This window comes from Castanea sativa, chromosome 7 (genome assembly GCF_040712315.1).
Source record: "Castanea sativa cultivar Marrone di Chiusa Pesio chromosome 7, ASM4071231v1".
Lineage (NCBI taxonomy): Eukaryota > Viridiplantae > Streptophyta > Magnoliopsida > Fagales > Fagaceae > Castanea > Castanea sativa.
The window spans coordinates 43,850,160-43,865,851 of NC_134019.1; the positions used below are offsets into that span (position 1 = coordinate 43,850,160).

At 40.4% G+C, this 15,692-nt stretch overlaps 1 protein-coding gene across 1 annotated transcript; it reads right to left on the minus strand.

Moving 5' to 3' along the window:
- Window positions 1-12,720: 12,720 nt before the first annotated feature.
- On the minus strand, window positions 12,721-15,538 carry LOC142642839 (pentatricopeptide repeat-containing protein At4g35130, chloroplastic). The gene has a single exon (XM_075817265.1). The coding sequence runs from the start codon at window positions 15,283-15,285 to the stop codon at window positions 12,841-12,843; it is 2,445 nt and encodes an 814-aa protein (XP_075673380.1). The 5' UTR covers window positions 15,286-15,538; the 3' UTR covers window positions 12,721-12,840.
- Window positions 15,539-15,692: the final 154 nt, after the last annotated feature.

The window sequence follows — 15,692 nt, forward strand, 5'->3', positions numbered from 1 at the left end:
TCTCCACTTAGGAATCTCGAGAAAATTCCCTATCCAACCCTTCCTCCCCCCGTTCAAAGTCAAGTCGATGCCGCGGACGAGGAAGATACCCCTAGCATGAGGGAGCTGGTATGGGCGATTGACTCCCATGTGGAGTTGGTCGATCCGGAAGTCACCAGCAACATTCGTACCGTCATCGAAGAAGTCCATACTTAGACACTCCCAATAGCCCAGACAGCCAAGCATGCATCCGGACAACCTGCTACCCAGCTTTTGCCTACCAACCCTACAACATGAATATTAATGTTTCGTTTATGTTGGACCCTCTTTTGTCGTTATATTTATTTTATTTTTATTTTTATTTTTATTTTTTTTTACTTGTTACGTGCTTGGTTTGCCTAGGTCGTCGGGTTGTGGCGGCAAGACAATTATTTTAACCTTTGAATTATTTTAATTATTCCTCTTAAGATGGAAACTGGATGTTTTTCTCCTCCCCTCCCCTCCCCCTCTTCTCTTTTAAACATATCCATGCTTGTAGATAATTGCCAAGCTTATACAAGATTGTGTTTAATCTGCTCATCATACCTTACTTTCTCAATCATGATGGCCGGGTACCCCCATCGGGGTTTACCCGGTTTTAACGATAAAAACTCACCCTTCCATTCGAGAGGCATAAACCACGTTGGTGATCAAGGCTAGGTTCGAGGTGGGCCTCTGTGTTTAGGAAGGGTCATTCGGTTTTCCCCTCATGGGCACTTGATTTCATTCATGCTAAAAGCAATCTCCTGCCCGGTGGTTAGTGTTCAGTCGGGAGTGTGTTTCCGCTCATGAATGCTTTGATTCATAGTTACCACATGCTCGGTAATAAAGATCGATTCGGGGGCAGGTTTCAGTTAGATATGATTTTAAGATTAGGTTTCCACCTACTCGGTGATGAAAATTGAACCGAGAGTAGGTTTCATTCCTTGGATATAATTTCAAGATTAGGTTTCCACCTACTCGGTGATGAAGATTGAACCGAGAGCAGGTTTTAGTACTTAGATATAGTTTCAAGATTAGGTTTCCACCTGCTCGGTGATGAAGATAGAACCGAAAGCAGGTTTCAGTCCTTAGATATAGTTTCAAGATTAGGTTTCCACTTGCTCGATGATGAAGATCGAATCGAGAGTAGGTTTCAATCCTTAGATATAGAAACTTAGTTTCCACCCGCCCGGTGATAAAGATCGGGTCGGGTACAGGTTTCTGTCCTTAGAATAATTAGCGTAAGCTTTCTGCGCGTTTGCTAGATGGGAAAATGAACTAACTAACGATGGGGTTATAGGTAAAAACACACCAGCATGAATAAACATCGCATTCATATTAATAATAGGCACATACAACATTATGTTCAAGTTGTGCCTTCATGTACTAATGATCAGTGATAAAATTTCTTTAGATTGTGAGCATTCCATGGCAGGGGAAGTGGTCTTTCATCTAAGTCTTCCAAATAGTATGCTCTCGCGCCAACAATGGCAGTAACTCTGTATGGCCCTTCCCAGGTCGGGGCTAACTTCCTTGCATTAACTTCTCGGGTGTTCCCCACCACCATTTGAAGCACTAGGTCTTCGGCGGTAAACTCCCTTTTCCTCACGCTCCTGTTGTACCTTCAAGCAAGCTTCTGTTGATATTCTGCCAACCATATGGTCGCCGCCTCGTGGTGCTCTTCCAACAGGTTTAGCTGTCTCAACATCAGTTCTGCATTCTCGACTAAAGCAAATCCTGAAACCCGAGTGTTGTATAGGTTTATCTCAGTTGGTATGACTACTTCCGCTCCAAATGTCAGAGAAAACAGAGTCTCTCCCGTGGATCTCCTCGAGGTCATTTGGTATGCCCACAAAACACTGGGCAATTCCTCAGCCCATTTTCCCTTAGTTCCCTCTAACCTTTTCTTCAGTCCGTCCATGATGGTTTTGTTGGTGGCCTCAGCTTAACCGTTACTCTGCGGGTATGCCAGGTGCAATACCAATTTTTGATGCCGAGATCATCACAAAATTAGCAGAAATCTTTGCTATCAAATTGCAATCCATTGTCTGATACAAAGGACTCTGGTACCCCAAATCTCGTGATAATGTTCTTCCACACGAATTTCTTGACATCCACATCCCAGATGTTTGCTAGTGTCTCCGCTTCTGCCCACTTTGTAAAGTGATCCACGGCCACCAACACGAATCTTTGGTTGTTTGTTTCCCGAGGGAAAGGACCAACTGTGTTTAGCCCTCACTGGGCAAAAGGCCACAGGCTACTAGTAGGGTTCAGGTTCCCAACAAGTTGGTGAATCATCGGAGTGTGCTTTTGGCATTGCTCACACTTCCGTGCATACTCGATGGCATCTTTTCACATTTGCGGCCACCGAAATTCCTAAGTCATCGCTTGGTGGGCCAATGAACGTCCCCCAACGTGATTGTCACACACCACCTCATGTAGCTTGGCCAGGAGTTCTTCAATCTTGCTGGGGTGTAAACATTGTAGGTATGGCCCCTCGAATTACCTTCGGTATAGCTTCTAATCGGTAGATAACTAGTACCGAGCAGCGGCCCAGTGCACTTTAGCCGCTTCCTTTTCGTCACCTAGTATTCGATCCTCAACTAAAAAGTCAATGATAGGATCCATCCAGCATTTCCCGGCGGTGGTAATTTGTGAAACTCCCATTCTTGTCTTAATACTTGGCTTGGCCACCAATTCCACCCTGATTAATCGAGGCACCCCATCGACTACCAATGATGCTAATGTGGCCAATGAGTCGGCGTGGCAGTTCTGCCCTCTGGCCACTTAGTCCACTGTCACACTCGAAAAGTGGCCCATAGTCTTCTTTACCAGCCGCAAATATTCAATCATCCGAGGGGATCTTTGGCCTCGAAGCTCCCCCATACCTGATTAACCACCAATCGAGAATTTGAGTATACCTCCACCTCCTTAGCACCCAAATCCGAGACAACTCTTAATCCAGCCAGCAAGGCTTCATACTCGGCTTCATTATTAGAAGCTCTAAAGCCCAACCTAAAAGAATGTTCCAGCCTAACCTATGATTCTAGCCCCAACCCCTAACGCGTTAGACACGCCATCCACAAATACCTTCCACGGGAGGACTTCTGTGTGGCATACCATCTCCAATCCCCCACAGCTTCCCACGGGTGCTACCGCCAACACACTCCTCTTACTAGGTGCCAACATGCCCCTCGGGACTACATGAATGACATGTATCACTCCAAGAGGAGGGGGAAGAGGATTCCCCTGTGGCCGACCATCCTGCCCAGTCTCCTGGTTCCTAGGGCCCACCACGAACTCTTTCAAATATCCCGCCTTTACTAACTGCCCCAAATAATCTTTCAACACCCTACATTGCTCAGTGGTGTGCCCTTTATCTTTATGGTATGTACAATATAGATTTTGATTTCTTCTTGACGAGTCGCCCCCCATCTTGTTTGGCCATCGGAAGTATGGCTGATGTTTGACGATCCACGGTCTTGTGCACTAGCTCCTTGAATGCCAGATTCACTTCTCCTACCCGGGGCTTCTGGTTCTTGATCCCTCAAATCCTTCCTGGGCCTCGGCTGAAAATCGCCCTGTCGAGGATTGCTTACAACCGGGGCCTTACCTTTATTTTAGAGCTGGTCATCTTCTAACCTCTTATATTCCTTGATACGTCTTATCAGTTGCCTCATATCCTCGAGAGGCCTTCTTGTAAGTGACTCTCAAAGCTTGGATTCCTCGGGTAATCCCAACCGAAAAGTGCTTGCCGCGATTCTCTCGCTGCCCCCACCGATTTCATTATAAAACTCCTAGTACCGGCTAGTGTAGTTACAAAGGGTTTCTCCAGCCCCCATTTTCATTAATAACAGTGTGTCTACTGGCTGTGGTACTCAGCTGCAAGTCATGAACTGGACACCGAACTCCTGGATCAACTCGACGATACTGTGAATCGAGCTCTTCCTTAATCCATTGAACCACCTCAATGTAGTAGGCTCGAGACTCAAAGGAAACACCTTGCACATTAACGCATCATTATAGGCATGTAACGACATCATCTGTATATAATGGCTTACGTGTTTTACTGGGTCCGTCTTCCTGTCGTAAGAGTTAAATGACAGCTGCATAAATTTATTCGGCATAGGGGCTCGCTCAATGTCCTCGGAGAATGGTGATCGAGCAGCTCAACGTAGGGCTCGGCTCATAGCGTCCATGGCGGCATTCCTAGGCCCTCGCTCTTCAAGGGAAGTTGAACCCATATCTGCATATTCCCGTGACCGCGAGTGATCCCCGTGAAGATGGGGACCGGACTAACAAGATCCGGTTCTGTATCGACCCCCCACACTTGCTGACCCTTTCTCACATTCCCCATGACCTCTCCTCTGATGCCACATTCTTGCTTCCAACTCCAAATGTCTCACCAACCTTCGTAATTGCTCGAGTTCTTTGCCCTGCTCATCAGCACGCTGACGCTCCGAAGTGCCCAACATTTTCCGATGAGTCTGATACGACCTATCCCCGAGGCCGAACTGCTCTTCTTCCTGCTAATGCTCCTTATCTTCGCATCTCTTTTGCCTTTTTTCTCGCCCAGTAGATCCCCAGGAAGATCTCCTAGAACCACTTTCAGCGTAGCTCCCTAACTAGCCTCTAGACATTTTCTCACTCTGATCTCAACAAAACCACAGTTTTGTAGGAGATTTCCACAGACGGCGCCAATTGTGTGGGCCAAAAATATGTAGTTTGCATTTTTTGGCTCACAATCTACTTGTTTCGTGGGCTTTGAGTTTCCTACTATGGGTGATCGTTGGCTTTGAGACCCATGCCATCACTTAGGACTCTGCGAGGTCCTCTATTTCTCTAAATCTCTCTTCTTTTTTCTTGTTGTAGACTTTCTCTTCTCTCTGTGTTTCTCTCTCAAATTGCCAACCTCATTTCCCCCTTCCATTCTTCTATTTATAGCCTTAGATAAGTGGAGGTGTCATGATTACTCTCCTTCCTAGTGTAAATGAGGGTCCAATTCTATCATCTTTAGGTGGGTTTCTCGTAGGAAAGTGATAGTGGCACTGGAAATGATTCCCACCATCATGACTCGCCCGGCAGCGATATTCCCAAAGGCACTATCGAGCAACCGAGTATGAGGGTTCTCCAAGAAACGATATCCTCGACCATGTTAAAGAAGATCGGGGGGAATGTGCTCGTGGTATTTAAGTTAGCGAGGTCTTATTCCAGTTTTGGTGTATAGATTGGCCATCAGAGTGTCCGGATCAAGGCCAATGGACCGAAAATGAATGTAGGGCCAAACAATGCACTGCGAGATTTGGGCCTAAGGCCCATGGGGTTTGGGGCCCATCTCCGTACTGAGGCTTGGGCTCAAGGCTTATGGGGCCTAGGACCCAACCCCATACAACAGTAATCACACCAATAATGAATAACCTCATCATCAATAACTATCATAAACAATAAGCACATCAATGATTGTGAATCAAGTATATAAACACTAAATAGATATAAACCAACATTATGGATTCCGTTCCGTTCCGGCCGAAATGGCCGGAAAATCTCATACCGGCAAGCAAACTGGAACGGCAAGCCCCTCCATTCCACCTCGGACAAGATTTCGGCCTGTTCCGGTGTGTTTCGGAAGATCCGGGCTGTTTCGGTTAATTTTGGCCGAAATACAATATTCGGCCGGTATGAATTGTTGCAGAAAAAGACAAAAAGTTAAAACTTGGATCTTCTAACTAGACCAAAATCGATCCACCATTCCTTTCCTAAAACACGATGTAGTCTTTTGCTTCATGAGTTGTAGTAGAATAGCAGTAGCAGAACTAAAGCAATATTATGGTTCACGCTTAACAGATCTCCATCCGAGACAGAGAGAGAGGAGGGAATAGAGAAGATAGACTGAGAGAGTAAAAAGACAAGCTGCGTTTGTGAGTGAAAAAACATAAAAAGAAAGATGAAAAAGCTAAGATTGCATGTCTGACTCAATGTGTAAATAAAGATGAAGAGTGTAGAGAAAGATGTGATGAAGGACAGAATTGAAGACGTGTGGGATGAGAAAAAACCAGAGAAATAATAAGACAAAAAAGTAAAATATAGCTTGTGAGGAAAAAAAGAATAATAAAAAATAATAAAATGTTGGAAATAGAGATGGTTTGTGCAGTGTGCCTAGCCTTGGTTTGTCAGTTTGTTGCATTAAAAGAATTAATTAGTATTTTAATTAAAATAATAGTAGTTTAATTAATTTGATTAGATTAATTTTAAAATAACAAGTTTTATAAATATAACTCTTATGTTTTTAAAAGTAATAGGTTATGAATAACATATATATATATATATATATATATATATATATATATATATATATATATATAAAGTAATATGCTTTTAAAAGCAATAGTTTTATATATTTTGGAATCCGAAACATTTTGAAACGGTACACTGAAATTGATCGGTACCGAAATATTTCATTCCACTGGACAAACCGAAACGGGTTCCAAAACGGTATTCATAACATTGATATAAACATCAAAACTAAAATAAAAAAAAAATACATCAAACTCCCCCTAAATACAATAAATCTACTACCCTTACATATAAAAAGTCCTAAAACTTACTCCCCCTTTTGTTACCCTTGGGGGGACCACAATTTGACTCCTTACAACCACTCTAAAAACAGGCCCGTGTGGTGTGATGTTAAATGCCATAAAATATTTGAGTGTGTCTTCCTCATCACCAATTGGTTTTGAGGTGGAATGACACAGCTCATGGTCCGACAAATGGTATCAGAGCCAAGGTCATGGGTTCAAGTCACGGGTTCGAGTCATGGGAGTGTCATTGTGAGGGAAGGATTGTTAGGGGGGGACCACAATTTGACTCCCTACAACCACTCTAAAAACAAGCCCGTGTGGTGTGATGTCGAATGCCATAAAAGATTTGAGAGTGTCTTCCTCATCACCAATTGGTTTTGAGATAGAATGATACAATTTTACAGTTCGATATTTATGAATTGCCAAATGCAACATTAGTCATCAGAGGGTAGAGGAGGTGGAAAAACACTTTTATACTCCATAAAATCCGCTCTCAAGGAAGCAACCTCCATCAACAACTCTTCTAGAAGCTGTCCATGAGCCACCTGAGTAGTCATGAAAGACTCCATCATGGCATGAAGTGAGAGAGGACGGGCAACAGTAGGGTCTGCATTGTTAGTACCACAGAAGGATCCACAGCAGTAGTCGGATCCACAAAAGTCTCCTCAGTAGGAGGGATAGAACCTGAGGAAAGAGCTGCAATAGAAGCTTCTCCTCGTGTTCTCTTTGACGTCTCAATGCTTGGCTCAGCACTCTTCATTTGCGTCTGTCACTGTTTAAGAAAGGTGGCTTCAATGGGGGCAGTAATATGAACTAACTCTAAGGGAGGAAACTTAGACAACTCTAAAAACCTCAAAATCCTATAAATATACATGGGACAAAACAATTTCCGACCTTTACTCTTACTCCTAGAAATATCAAAAATGGTTTGGATAAAAAGAGAGGGATAACACATAGAACCATCAGTAACAAGAGCATAAAGAAAAGCACATCTATCTATAGGAACAGTACAAACACATGAAATAGGATAGATGTTATGACAGGAAATCCTCAAATATATATATTTTTCTATAAACTCAAAATCATTAACTCTTGGTTCAATGCCCCAAGAAACAGGTCAACCACAAAGAAGTGACATCCTGTCATCAACAAATGGAAACTCAAAGTACGGGTATATGGGTTTACGAAGTAAAGGTACTCCTAAATCTTCAGAAACAGTTTTTTTAGCTATGGTAAACCCTTAACCTCTAATCCTAGAAGTCAAGTAATGACCACCTGTGACCTTAAAATAAATAGAGAGATTAGAGTAAAACTCTCTAATCAAAGTTGCAAGAGGAGGATCAGACACCTCACATAAAGAAACCCAGTTCCTAGACACAAAGTTTCTATGAATGAAAGGATCTAGCTCACTCAAAACTATTTCCTTTTCACCCCAGATAGACCTATACTTAGTCAAGGTCTCATATGTCTCCTCACATTTGGCAAACAGAAAACGATCTCTATCAACTAGGGCTGAACCAGAAGAGGAAGACCCAGGGTTCCAATTTGCTCTAGTTTTAAACCTCCTACCAACCTTAGGAGCCATGACTAAGGACAGAATCAAAAACAACAAAATAAAACCAATGGCAAACTGCATTAAGAAGGGTTAGAGACAAGAGAACATGAAATTTTGAAAAACTACATGATGCATGATATTAGAATTCATATGATGCATGATCTAATGCTCCAAAACAACCTAATTTCATCTCAATTTCAAAAATTGACCAAGAAAATTAAGAATTTCTCAAAACCCCAATTTTGAAGAACCTAATTTTTTTTTTTTTTTTTTTAACTTCATATTGATCAATTGAACAATGTTAGGTTCTAAGACCTTAGGGACTAATGTATTAGAACTTCAATGTGTATTGTATTGGCAAACCATGATCAAAACATAGAGTCTAGGTTTAGGCTTACTCAAAGTATATTTTTATTATAAAGTTGGAATTGAGTAATTGCAGAAATTAGTGGACAAATTTTGCAAGGCTCAATTGATCGAAAATTAGATTCGATCGATCGAGAATCGTGCAGAATTAATTTTCTGCAGAATTTTCAACTCAGCCCAAGCTTGTTTGACGTGTAGGATTTTATGTTTTACTTCTCATATAAAAAGAAAAACCCTAGCAACGTTTTAGAGGCTTTTTAATGTGCTGTGTGTTGAATCTCTTATGAGATTCAGAGGTGTTTACCTTCATACACACTTAGGGTTATCGAGATCAAGATTAATGTCAAGAGCTTGGTGATCACTTCAGCTGCTGCATAAAGAACTTAACGAAGATCCAAAATCTTTAAGTGGAGTCTCAAAGTCACAAGTAGGAGAACTTGTGGTTGCAGTGGATCAAAAGAAACAAGTAGTCCGTGGACTCGGAGCTGTCACATAGTTGTGGTAGTAAGTTTTCTACTCGATGTAGCAATAGGATGTTAGTGGTCTAAGTTCTATTGTACAAACTTCAATTCTTTTATAGTGGATCTATTTTACCTTGAAGATAGCTAGGTTAAATCCCCCTAAGTTTCTTTGTCGATTTGGTTTTCCTGGGTCATCAGATTTTGTGTTCTTTATATTTTTCCGCATTATATTTATGTTACACATATTGGTTTAACCTAGTGTTAATTAACAAACTTGTTAATCAACTTGGCTTAATATTAGGTTAATCATATTGTCTTAAGGGGTCTAAAACTTTACAAACAATATAACAATCATAAATCATGTTATAATTACTCAAACTATCAATCACTCATGTCAATTTTGTCCAATTTAGCCCAATTTCAAAAAATCCCCAAATCTCTCATTAACATTAGAACCCTAGTTTTTGACTTTCCTATAGTATCACCCAACTGAATAAAAAATGAAGACAAACCATATAGCTCGTTATTGTAGTCCTAAACTTTCAAAATGAAAATGCAAATTGCCAACATCATCATCTCTCATAAAACCAATCTAAAGTATTTTAATAAAAAAATATGCGTTAGATTTTCTTATGATAATCTTTTTCTTTTTTGTCTAATTCTCTCTTCTTCTTCTTTTCCCAGCAAAACCAAACTCATGCCTCTATTTAAATGCAGAAGAACAAAAAGAGAAACTAATTGATGTTTTAAACTACCATAGTGAAGGGACACCAACATCTAGGGCTAACCACAGGTTGGTCCGAGTCAAGTTTGGACTTAACCCAGACTTGACCTGCTTAGGTCGAGTGGGAGAGAATCAGACCCGCAACCTACCGCCAATCACCACGGGTCGAGTCAGATCAGAGTCTAAAAAACGATCGGTCGGTTCGGTTGAAATTGACGAACGGCAGCGACGAGCGGAGGAGAACGGAACGTCGTCGGATCTGGTTGGAGGAAAGCGAAATGTCATCGATCTGAGCCTAAACATTGCCGGATCTAAGCCAAAGTTACCGATCTGAGCTTAAATGTCACTAATCTAAGCTTAAACGTCACCGATCTATGCAATTTTTTGAAAAATATTGCCAAATCTGAGCCAAAATCATCAAATCTAAGTAGATTTGAGAAAAATCGTCGCCAGATCTGAACGGAGTAGGGTTCATCTAAAGTGGTGGTCGGGTGGGTCAGGTAGCTGCGGTTTTAGAGGAGAAAACCCACCACTCGACCCGCCAGAATCGGGTTTGGAGGGTTGAGACCCGCCGCCAACCGCTAGAGTTGTCGGATCGGGAAGTAAGCGGGTCAGTCTGAGCGGGTTTCTCGGTTTGGTTTGGTAAATGGGTTACATGGACACCCCTACCAACATCATCAAAATCACTAATCATGCCACCAAGAAGAGAAAGAATTTCCTGAATTGAAATAAATACTAATTTCCCCATCAAAATTACTGTGATATTGCACCTAACAACTAACTACTCCAGCAACACTCTTATTCCATGGAATCATAGACTGCACAACCAACAAAAAACCAATGCCATGAACATTCTTTTATTTCATTTAGTCATAAGACCATCATATTATTTCTCACCACTCGGCCCACATTCTATTTGGTCTTGCTTTTGTTTCAGGTTGAACCATAACAATCATTTTCTTCATAATACATGCCAAACTATCTTAGACAACTTCCAATCATCTTGTTCCAAATATGTCCCCTCTAGATTTTACACAATAAGAATTTTGTTTCAAAAACACAATCTTCAAAGGCAATGTTCATATATATAATATAAACTCAGGGTCCCCACAGATAATGATTAAATCCTTAATAGTCTTAAATACTCCCAATCATGTGACAGAATATAAGATTTCCTTCTAAAATGCAAGTTGATAGTAAAATTGCTTATAAGTTATAATTCATCATTATGCCATGTATTCCTAAAGCTTGGTGAGGATGGCTGGCCTTAGGTTAGAATTGCCTAAAATGTATCTGGAAGTAGATCAATCAGTGAAAAGGGGTGTAATCATCCATAATTTGGGATGTAAATTTGGAAGGTGTTTATACTTCCTCCAATGTGTTCTCCAACAACTAATTTTACCCCGCTTGTTCAATGTCCATATACAGTTCATGGGTTATTCTTACAAGCTACATAGAGGTGGTGCATTTATATTCTTACATTGTATTTTAATTTGTAAAAGTAGAAAATGATAGAGCTTGCTGATTTGCTATCATGGTGCACATATGTGGGGTGAAATAGCATCATCGTTTCCCAATAAGATGTACTAGAGGCAGGAAATGTCAACATAAGAAAATGACAGTATAATCCATAGAATTAAGGGGGGATGAGGAGGAGCTAGTAGAACTGTAATGCCAAAGCCTTGAAAAACTCTAGGTTCACAACAAAACTCCTTTCTTGGAAAAACTGACAATCCCTTGGAATAGATCACATATAACCATAATCAGTATAAGATCTACAAAACAGTATTCAATAAAGATATCATGCAGAAAAGGCTGTAAATATAAAGTTTCAAACAACCTATATCAACAAAGCAGTGATCGTTACAAATGAAAGGCAAAACAAAAGCCATGAGGCGCACCTCTTGATTACAGTCAAGACATGAATGAGAAAAGATCTCAGTCGTGAATACCAAGTTCGACCTCAAGCTCATCATCATCCTCAAACAGCTTTAGAGGACGAGCATGCTGCTCTTCTCTCTTCTTTTTCTGCCATATCTTGAATAAAAGCTAGCAAAAGCAAAAAAAGCCACCAAGGCATACAATAACTACCTCGATACCTACAGAGCTACCAGAAGCACCATGACTCCCAACATTTTTTTCATCTTTTGTACTTGATAAATCACAAAATAACAATTTCCCCTTTCTTAGATATTGTTTTATCTAGTGTTGTTGAATCCTGATGCAAGGTAAATAATATCCATGACTCAGGTCTCTCTCTCTCTCTCTCTTTATTATTATTATTTTATATAATATGTTGTTGTACTCAATGTTTGAATTTTACAATTTTGTTCAAACGTACTTCCTGTTTGGTTTCTGATAAAAAAAGACAACTGTACAAGAATAGAAAGCAAGGAGAATAGAGAGCAGTGGGTGCTTTTATGTTGTTATGTTTAAGAATCTCACCATTGGGTCTCAGCTCAAATTTTTCCAAACACTACTTTCAGCTTTACTTTTGTGAATTGTTTTGAAATAGTATATAGAATTGTCAAAAATAATTTTGGATTTTATAGACTGAATAGAAAAATAGGAAATGCATAATTAAGGAATTGAAATTTTTTTATTTGTCTTCTGTTAGTACTATATAATTAAAATGTTTAATTTCATTGCTTTTGTGTGCAATGGTCTAGGTGAGATTTGCTAGGAAAACAACAACAACAAAAAGAAGAGCAGTTCTAGGATTCGAACTAACCAATGCATAAAATTACAAAATTTGGCTTTTCTTTTTCAACTTCTTATTTGCAATCAAATATATAGGGGGTGTTTTGCATGTTACAGAACCTGGCCAATTAGGGACAAATTTTGATTCAACATTTGGCTGAATGTTCCAATCAAGTCAGTAGTCTATCACGCTGCCTACATATCTGAGAAAACTAGGATATAATTAAGTGGCCCACGCAAAACAATAGGGAGATTCTAAAAATGCTGTTGATTAGCAACGTTGCATAAGACAATGTCATGAACATTGAATAAACTTAGCAATTATAGTACTCGTGTGATTAAATGTCTTAAGTAATATATACACTGTCAGGTAGATCTTTAGCCTCATTGTGCTAATACAACATATCTAGCAAGGTTTGTTTTACAATTTTTCCTAGTGTTCCTATAAACTGGGTGTCACCAATAGTCCCGACATGAGCAATGCCCATCCCTGAAGTGGTGAAAGACCTTTGAATCCCCCACTATTATTTCCCTTCTAATGATCTCTGAAATCTTCTTTGCTACAATGTGGCAATCTTCACATATTCTAGTGTTTTTCCTTACAAGAATGGGGCTTCCAATCGTAGTGGATATCAAGCCAAAAGAAATAGCCAATCTCACACTATGTTTCTGGGGTGAGTTTGCTCTGTTCTTCCTCAAATCTAAAGGTCTGAACTTGGTAAAACTATGAACAAAAATGTCTTCTCCTATCTTCCTCATGATAATATCTAATACATCATAAATCATGTTTGTTTCAGCATGTGACCTGTCGTTGTTGATGAACCTGCAAGTTCTAGAATTGATTTCAACCACACTACACCCCTTCGTTTTCTCTAACCCTTCTTTTATCATAAGACATTTAAGCCGCTCCACATCTTCCCACCGCCCAGCTTCAGCATACATATTAGAAAGCAAGACATAGCACCCAGTATTATCATGCTCCAAGGATAAGATGTGTCTAGCTGAAAGTTCAGCTAATTCTATGTTTTGGTTGTTTCTGCTTGCAGTCAGTAATGATCCCCATATCCTAGCTGTAGGGAACAATGAAATTTCATCAATGAATATCTTGGCTAGCTCAAGATTGCCAGTGCGCCCAATAAGGTCAAGCATACATCCATAGTGCTCTATTCCAGGATCTATACCGTAGTCCCTCTTCATTGAATTGTAGTATTCCCACCCTTCTTCAACCATGCCAGAAATGCTACAAGATGATAACAGGGACACAAAGGTGCTCTCATTAGGTTTGAAGCCCTTTTCCTTCATTTCAGAAAACAATTGAACAGAAAATCTACCAAACCCATGGATGGCATATGCCATAATGATTGTGTTCCATGATATTACATCCCTATGCAGCATGCGATCAAAAACTTCCCGTGCAGCCCCTATATCCCCACATTTTGCATACATGTAAACAATTGAATTCAAGATGAAAGTATTTGTACCAAGCTCCGACTTCATAATAAAACCATGGATTTGCTTCCCCTCTCGCAATGTGGCTGATTCGGAATAGGCAGGTAGAATGCTTGCAAATGTAAATGCATCTGGTTTAAAAGGCTGGTGCCAAATATCCTGAAACAAAACCAAGGCTTTATTGTTCCACCCATTCTGTACATAAGCAGCAAGCATGGCATTCCATGAAATCAGGTTTTTTTTGGTCATCCGACCATATGCACATTCTGCCATATCCAACTTCCCGCATTCTCCATACATGTCAACTAAAGCAGTTTCCAAGACTGGATGAGGGAGAAAACCTTTTCTAATGGCATAACCATGGACAGATTTACCCTCCAACAGAGCTTGTAATTGTGCACAAGAGGGAAGCATGTTTATCATTGTGATTATATCCGGGTTCAATTTATCACCATCTTGCATCTTTCTCAAGAAAGCCAACGACTCAAGAAAATGAGAACTTAGCGCGTACCCACCAATCATAGCATTCCAAGCCACCACATTTCTCGGAGATATCCTGTCAAACAACCTCTCCGCATAATCCATCATACCACATTTTCCATACATGTCAATAATTGATGTCTGAACCATAACATCCAGTTCAAACCCACATTTCAGCACTTGGCAATGAATCTCCTTCCCACAGTGTAGACGATACTCAAGAGAGCAAGCACCAAGTGCACTGATCATGCTGAACCTATCAGGCTTCATCCCAAGAGCCTGCATCTCGTAGAAACACATCAATGAGCTACAACCATCCCCAGAGGCAACATATCCACTAATCATAGAATTCCAAGATACCAAGTCCCTAACTGGCATTTCTCGAAACACCCTCTCAGCGAACTCAATATACCCCATCTTCGCATACATAACAATAAGGGAATTAGAAACATAGACATCCAAATCCAAACCAATCTTAAACAACTTTGCATGAACCTTCTGCCCTTCCATCAAGGACAACAACCCCGTACACGACTTGATCACAAACGGGTAAGTAAAATTATCACCTTGAACCCCTTCAAATCCCATTCTACAATAAAAATCAACCGCCTCTCTAAACAACCCATTATTGGCACACCCTCTAATCATAACATTCCAGATATATGTGTTCCGGATATATGTATCCAACTGAATCATTTTCTCAAACAGGTAGAGTGCATTTTCCATACACCCAGAATCAACAATATTACAAAGAGCCCGTGTGAGCGAGCAAGTGCTTGGTTCAGGTTCAACCAAAGCTTTTACAGTATTCAATTGGGTCCTATTGAATGGACCAAATTTCATGACTTTTTGCTTGTTTACTATCCTGGAGTTTCGGTTTGTTCTGCCTGTTTTGATATGTTTATGCCAAGCTTTTTGGGGGGTGTTGGAGTCGTTGAAGTAGGTGAGATGAACAGAAAGTGTTGCTGCCATTTTCAGATAAGATGGAGCTTTGAAATTTAGGCCCTGAAAAAGTAGCCGTGCCCAGTAGTTTTATGTTGCTGCCATTTCGCTTGTGGGAAAGACCGTTAATTCCGTTTTAAAGAGGGTAGTTATGTTCTGCCCTAAAGCTGAGAAAAAGGATTCAAAAGAATGAGAATGTAATGGACCTAAGTAGACAAGAAGTGCTCGGTATAAAAGATTTGAGGTAGCCTTAGTTGGGCTGGGCTAGCATAGCCCAAGGGCCCAACTTAAACTTTTCTTTTCTTTATTAAATTTATATAAGAATAGAAAAGAAAAATAAATAAATAAAAACCTTAGAAACCAAACACTGACCCATCTATGTTCTTCATTAATAGTGTGCGGTGGCACCTGAATCTGGTTAAGGATTTCACTGGCCC